Here is a 6,820-nt window from a genome sequence, read left to right on the forward strand (position 1 = left end):
CAAATGGCTTTTAAGACGTTGGAATTAAAAAATGCAAAACATTGGTTATATTTCAAAATAAACCAAAAACGCATTTTATTTTCTGTGTGCTTTGCGAAACGCTCGTTCTAAAGCTTGTTTATTAAAATATGACTGAACGTTTAAAACACGAAGTGGAGTAAAACATTAAATTAACGAATTTCATTTGAATAGTTTTTCTAATGAACAGGTTCATGAATAAGTGTACTTTCAAATTAGATTTCGTTAAATAAATACACCAGCTATTAATCACATAGGAGATAAAAACTATGTATTTTCAAAAAAGAAGATAAAATAGTTTAATGTAGCTGTGCAAATAAAGACAAAGAAAGTATGAAAAGCACATTTTATTTCACCTTTCATAACAGTGCCATGAGAACATTTGTACAAGATACATCACAATCTAAAGTGCACAAATACTGTACAACAGAGGGATCTTAAATAAAAGGAAAAATCACATCGGGCTTCATAGAAAAATATGATTAAAAAGAATGAAGGGCATGCTTTAAAAAGAATCCAAAGTAAAAACCCCATTAAAATGAAGCATATTTCACAAATGAGCAAAAAATGAACAAGCACAACCGGGAGCACGAAAGCTTTGGCACTTGCAGATTAAAAGATTAAAAACACAACATGGGCAGATCACTTCAAACAAAATAAAGAAAGAGATAGAGAGAGAGTCGACCCCAATAAGCAGTTCTTAAGGGCTCGTGTAGAAGGCGTAATAACCCATGGCTTTATGGCTCTCTTTATTGTACTCCTCAGAGCTCAAGTCCTCACACTTTATACTAGGTGAAGCGTCTGTACTGGAGCCTCCAGGCGAAACGCGTCGCCTTTTACACGCCATCAAGTATCCACTGGTGTCCCCCGAGTCTACAGCCTTCAGCACCGGCGGGACCTCCATCCAGGAGCCTGTGCTGCCAGTCGTGGGGGCCGCCGTGGAGCTCTCGTCCTGCAGCTTGTCTTTAGAGGACAGCAGGTCGTCGGTGTACGCCGGAGGGCTCGGCCGGGGCGACCAAGGCAGGCCGGTGGTCATCTTCCTCGGGTACGAACTTCTGCTGCTCCAGCCGGCCGCCATGGAAGCGAAGGCTGAGTCGGGGTAGTAGCTGAGTGCATGCGGACTCTGCAGCGGAAGCGGCTTGATGCCATACGGCAGGAGGCTGGAGGCCGAGTACTCGCTCTCATAGGACAGGTCCAGTTTACCAGACACCCCGCTTTGCTGAACGGGCCCCACGAACCAGCGCTGAGCCGAAGCCGAGCCTGCAGCCGAGTCTTCGATCTGAGGAGAAAGCAGGCCGTTGGTCTGTGGCACGGCGCGCTCGCTGGCGTAGAAGCGGTGGTTTTGCGGCAGGTTGTTTACAAACTGGTCTTGGAAGAAGGGCTGCATTGCATAGCGGGCGCCGGGGACAATCTGGTGCGACCGCGGAGAATCAGTAGGAGAGGGCGTCAGTCTGTCGCTCTCTGGAGCCGTGTACATCCTGAGAGAGAAGCAGCAGAGAAAGACAGAGGCTGTTAGCAGTTCGTCTTATCGCTCTAAAGTGACGCTTTCTGATCAGCTGCCTAAAATATAATGCCTGGGATATCAATCGATGCATAGTGGGGGGAAAATAAATTGGTGCAGAAACAATTTGCACTCAGAAATTGCTATTAAATTTCACAATTAATTTCAAAGAAAAAGCAAGTAACACACTGAATTAAATGTGAAATTTTAAAGCAGAAAGAAAGAAATAGTAATTTCTTGTAAAGCATACTCCAAAATACTTTGTTTTATTTTTGAAAAAAAAAATAAATATATATATTTTTTACAAGTGTAGCTAAAAATCTTCACTAAACAGTGGGGAAAATATATTATTAAAAATAGAAAAATTCAATGTTATAGATATATAAACATTAAATTCATTAGTTAACACAAACTAGCAATGCAAAATACGTATAAAGCATTTCTTTTCTTTTTTAATAATTAAACATTTAATAACATTACTGAAATTAAAAGTTATGATATTATTTAATGAACCTGAGCTAACATTAACAGTTGCATTTTTATTAATGCATAATTTTAGTTAATGCATTGACTTTGTTAACTAATGGGACCTTGTTGTAAAGTGTTACCATATAAATATTGTAAATGCAGTCCCAATTTATCCATGTTCACCCTTCATACTACGGAATTTTATAAACATTGCATTGTAGCATAAATGCATAGAAAACGAAACTGGAAAATGTTCAATTTTGTATTATTTAAAAGAAAGGTTTTCAGACTCTAAAAGTAAAATCTGGAGCTGTGCTCATTTTTTTGCTTAGAACTTTTGTTAAAATAAAGGGACTGACAAAAGGAAGGCCCGTATATTTTTTGGAGAGGTTTCATAATTCACTCATTGTCACTTTCTGTAGTATGAAATGCACTTACGAATCATAATTGTCTCTGAAGCCTTTTGCGAAGGGGTTGTGGTCGATCTTGAGCTGTGTGATCTGCAATTAAACACAAACACAAGGAGTTCAGAAGCAGAGCAAAATGCAGAAGTGGCTGCAGGGAGCTGCGGCTGGGTTACTGCTTACGTCTGTGTTCTGGTAAGCCGTTACAGCGATGAACTGGTTTTCAGGGAAAGTGAAGGTCTGTGTTTTAGCTTCGTTGCTCATGTCCTCCACACCATCCTCTGTCACCTCCACGATGTGCAGCCGCGGCTGGTACTTGTGCAGAGACTGCAGGACGATCATCTATTTCAACACACACACACACACACACACACACACACACACAGACAGATGGCATCAGTGTTTGTGCAGAGTTCATGGCCAGCGCTTGCAGTTAGATGAACAGAGGTGTCAAAGCCGCACACTAAAGACCTCTGAGATGACTGGAAGTTTCTTCACACACACACACACACATTTATCTTTATCTTTAAAATGCGCCAGATGCATCAGTTCTTTGAAACATGCACTAAAATATCACACAGTAAAGAAGTAATATTTAAAAGTTGTTTTTTCATCTATTTTTGGCGTTGAAGACAGTATGATTTACACTCTCAGAATAAAAAAAAAACCCATCACTTTCCAACATTATGTCAGCTCGATTTTTATTTTTTGTGCAACAAAACAAGTCTAATAAACAAAAAAGTTAATGCATGCCTTTATCATATTTTCCATCAACAATTCCTAACTGATACATTAAAATACTGAATATTGTTAGTAGTGTTATTTGTTTACCTGAGTATTGTTGTTATTTGCGCCCTTGTTGTTGGTTAGCTTCAGTTTTCCGAATGATATTTCTTGCCTCATCCAGTGTGCTCCAGTGTTTGGTGATTCTGGGTGAACATAAACCTTGTTTCCTACAGAAAAAAATACAAGAATATTAATGTTTCGTGTGGTATTAAATTATTAGTTTGTCTAAACAGACAGAAAAAGCATCCACCGAAAAAAAGCAGCAGTGAACTTTAGTGGTAAAAAAAAAAAGCTGCTTCGTGAAAAACAGATGTATCGTGACTAAGAGCGATTTGTTTTGAATAATTCTAATGCATAGAGCCGAATAACACGTCCACCCCCGCGTGTTCTCGAGTGTCATCGCTGAGAATCGCTCACGTTAAATGTGAAACTTGTTTCAATGCAAAATACACTCATTTTTAAACGAAATGACATGTTAAACGGTGAAAAAAATGATTAAGGTAAAATAAAACAAACGCGCGCATACAGAAACATTTTTGGAAATCGTAACGTCATATTTTAGTTTTAAAATGCCTGGTAAATTATTTGAAGAAATTCGTTGATTTTCATGCATTTCAATTAGGCCTATACCAGCGAAGATTTTATATATTTAACCAATTCGTTTATAAACACACCATCAAATGAAAATTGCAATTCCACTCAAAAGAAAAAAAAATACAAATAGCCTAATTTATCTTTTCGATTTATTTGATTACACAGTTTGCATGCATGTTTAATTAAATTTATAACAAAAACACTTGTCATTTAACTGAAGATATAACAGGTTGTCATGTTGCTCGAATTATTTTCATATCATCTCGGGGTTATTTTTCTCTTTCCTCACCTTGCATGTTGTTGTCCGCTTTCCCGCAGGTGACCCATTTTCCGCCCTGAAATCTCCAGTGGTTCGGATCGGCCAGAATCACCTCCACAAACACGTTATAATGCGCCGTCAGGTTCAGTCCAGTGATATTAAAACTCAGAAAGGGGAACATTCGCCTGCGAATAGAATCGTTAATAAAACACAAATTACGAATTAGAGCGGGTTCGTTTAATCACCCTTCGAAAATGAATTCGTTATTCAAACCAAGCGTATAATTTTATTAACTTATATTTTGCATATTTTGTGTTTGATATCAATTTTAAACCAATGCATTTATATTCTAAACTTCTCTGTTTTTAAGCGAAACTTTACCAACTTCTCATTCTCACCTGCCCTGTTTGGTGATGATCATCTCGGTCTGATGGCGGTGAAATTTGAGCCACAGCGGTCTGTTGCACAGGTAAACCTGCGCCCTCGCCGCGGAGCCCGAACCGGGGATGGGCATCGAGCTCAAACCGGAGCCCGGCCCCGGATAGGACGGGTACAGACACCCGGGACCCTGTCCGAAATGATACCCGCTCCCAAACTGACTGCGACCGGCACACACGGCGGAGGAGAACCCGGCGGGCTGAAGAACCGAACCGTAATGCAGAGACGACGAATACCTGGACCCGTTTGCGCCGCTGTACACCGACCCGGTTTGGCCTCCGTACGGGAAGAGAGAGCACGGATTGGTCACGTCGGAGCTCGGTTGGGTGGAGGATATGAAATAGCGATCAGTGCCCAGCTCGTCGATGTTGTAACGGCGGGCGCTGGACAGCTCATCATCTCCAACGACCACCGGAGAACTTTTCCGCGCGTCCGGTGCGGCGGATGCCGCCGCTTTATTCCCGGTGAAGCTCTCGCTGTCAGCCTCATCCATCAGCGCGCTCCCACCGCTCAAAAACTTCTTGGCCGGAGAACTTTTCCGCGCGTCCGGTGCGGCGGATGCCGCCGCTTTATTCCCGGTGAAGCTCTCGCTGTCAGCCTCATCCATCAGCGCGCTCCCACCGCTCAAAAACTTCTTGGCACCGGAGCTCTGCTCCGCTTCAGTCCGGTCCATGTCCTGAAAGTCTATCTGCGTTGACCCCGGGCTGTTGTTGGTGCTCTCTGAGGACGACGACAGGTTATAGAAGGTCTTGGGTAAGTTTACAGATGCGCCAGGGAGGATGCTTTCTAACTGCATTCTTCAATGTACTGATGAGGATCAATCAAAAGCAGGTGGAGATCAATAAGAAGATCACACCAGGACGGGATCCGTGCGCCCCGCAGCTTGACCTCTGAAGCGACACCTCCGGACTTTCTACTGTAATCTGTGAGTGACAGAGTTGTTTGAGAGAGTTTATATATGATCCAGCTCGAGGGGGCGGAGCTTTGACAATTCGTGGCTTCTGACCGTTTTCTCATTGGCTCGGAGGCCTCCGTTTTAACTACACCATTTAAAACAAATACATCTTTTTGTACTCGTTTATATTTTATTGCTTCTATTTTTATTGACTTAAAATGTATCCTTGGTATTATTAGGCTAGGCTATTCAAAACCATGTATTTCATATAGGCTGCATTTAATTTGGAATATTGACCATACTTGTAGTTTTTGACTTAAACTTTCCTCACAGTAGCCTACATTTCAAAATTAGTTTCCAGCCAATTAATGAGTGTTAATTTGAGAATGGCACTGAACCCACAGAGGAACTTGACACCGTTTTAGAAGCACCGAAAACAAAACAATTAACGAGTCCTCCAGGCTGACCTGAGAACGGTTTTATCTAAATACACTGGAGCTCGACTGAACTTGGCAACCCAAATAATTAGCAAACGATTAACGAGGAAACCAAACTCACCACAGACTGTCAGGCAAGACCGCCATGCCTTGAGCTTCGCTTGTAGCGGGGGTTAAAGTTGAACCCACCCCGGCTCAGTGTGTTTGGGGTAAATCGCGCACAGACGCTTTTCTCTTCTTTTTAGCGCAAAAAAACCCTGATATTAGCGACCAGCAGCGTAAGTTCTCTCTGCTGTTGACGACGGAACGCACAAGTAGCCTGAACATTCGAACATTCAGTGAGATTTTAACGTGAAATTGCCCAAAGCATTTCCTATATTGAAACGTGTTGTGCATTTACATATTTACGTGCCTAATCTACGTGTTCTAATGTGCATGTCTATTGTGAACTCTTGTTTCAGCGTCTACATGATACGGACGAAACACCGCAGGAGAGTGTTTTCGGCGTGCGCGAGGTGAGTGTGAGGCACGCGTCACCTGAGGGGTTAAAAAAACCCCAAAAAAACATGTGCCTATAGTAATTATAATATGATTAGGTTTCAAATATACTCCGTTTTTAAAACAAATATATTTTTTTAGTTAAAGTAAATACAAATACAATCATTCGTTTGTTTATGTGTATTATTTTAGAATTAAAATTAATAAACAACACATTAATTAAAAACAGGCTTAGCTTTTTGTTTACAATTCCTAAGTAGCTAATGATACAAAATGACTACTTTAAGTTACTGAATCTCTAGAATACTAGGCTAGTTTATTAAATAGGCTTCTATGTTTAAAGCGAAACATTTGCTGCGGAATATTACGTTTTTTAAAAGCTCGAAATAAGCAGGTTGTATTTATCAAAACGATTCAAACATTGTTCGAACACATTTTCAAGACGAGAAAAAAAAGCCAAAAAAAAAAAAAAGCATGCAGGTCAACAGATGGAAAAACAATTGAGCCCCCGTTCACCATAAG

General features: G+C 41.0%; 1 protein-coding gene across 1 annotated transcript; it reads right to left on the reverse strand.

Moving 5' to 3' along the window:
• Nucleotides 1–366: 366 nt before the first annotated feature.
• LOC107703826 (eomesodermin-like) lies at nucleotides 367–6,329 on the reverse strand. Its single transcript, XM_016506619.1, has 8 exons — nucleotides 5,922–6,329; nucleotides 5,002–5,391; nucleotides 4,429–4,887; nucleotides 4,061–4,215; nucleotides 3,223–3,344; nucleotides 2,575–2,733; nucleotides 2,426–2,487; nucleotides 367–1,496 (listed from the first exon to the last, which is right to left on the reverse strand). The coding sequence occupies exons 2-8, from the start codon at nucleotides 5,262–5,264 to the stop codon at nucleotides 719–721; spliced, it is 1,998 nt and encodes a 665-aa protein (XP_016362105.1). The 5' UTR covers nucleotides 5,265–5,391; nucleotides 5,922–6,329; the 3' UTR covers nucleotides 367–718.
• Between the last annotated feature and the right edge of the window lie 491 nt (nucleotides 6,330–6,820).

The sequence above is a fragment of the Sinocyclocheilus anshuiensis genome, unplaced genomic scaffold, assembly GCF_001515605.1.
Source record: "Sinocyclocheilus anshuiensis isolate Anshui unplaced genomic scaffold, SAMN03320099.WGS_v1.1 scaffold61, whole genome shotgun sequence".
Taxonomy (NCBI): Eukaryota; Metazoa; Chordata; class Actinopteri; order Cypriniformes; family Cyprinidae; genus Sinocyclocheilus; species Sinocyclocheilus anshuiensis.

Excerpts from the sequence above, each read along its gene's own strand:
- LOC107703826 (XM_016506619.1), bottom strand. The coding sequence starts at position 5,264 with ATGCAGTTAGAAAGCATCCTCCCTGGCGCATCTGTAAACTTACCCAAG. Across the intron at positions 4,888-5,001 it reads GCACCGGACGCGCGGAAAAG|TTCTCCGGTGGTCGTTGGAG; the intron begins TTCTCCGGCCAA and ends CGCGCGGAAAAG. Across the intron at positions 2,488-2,574 it reads CGGCTTACCAGAACACAGAC|ATCACACAGCTCAAGATCGA; the intron begins GTAAGCAGTAAC and ends GTTTAATTGCAG.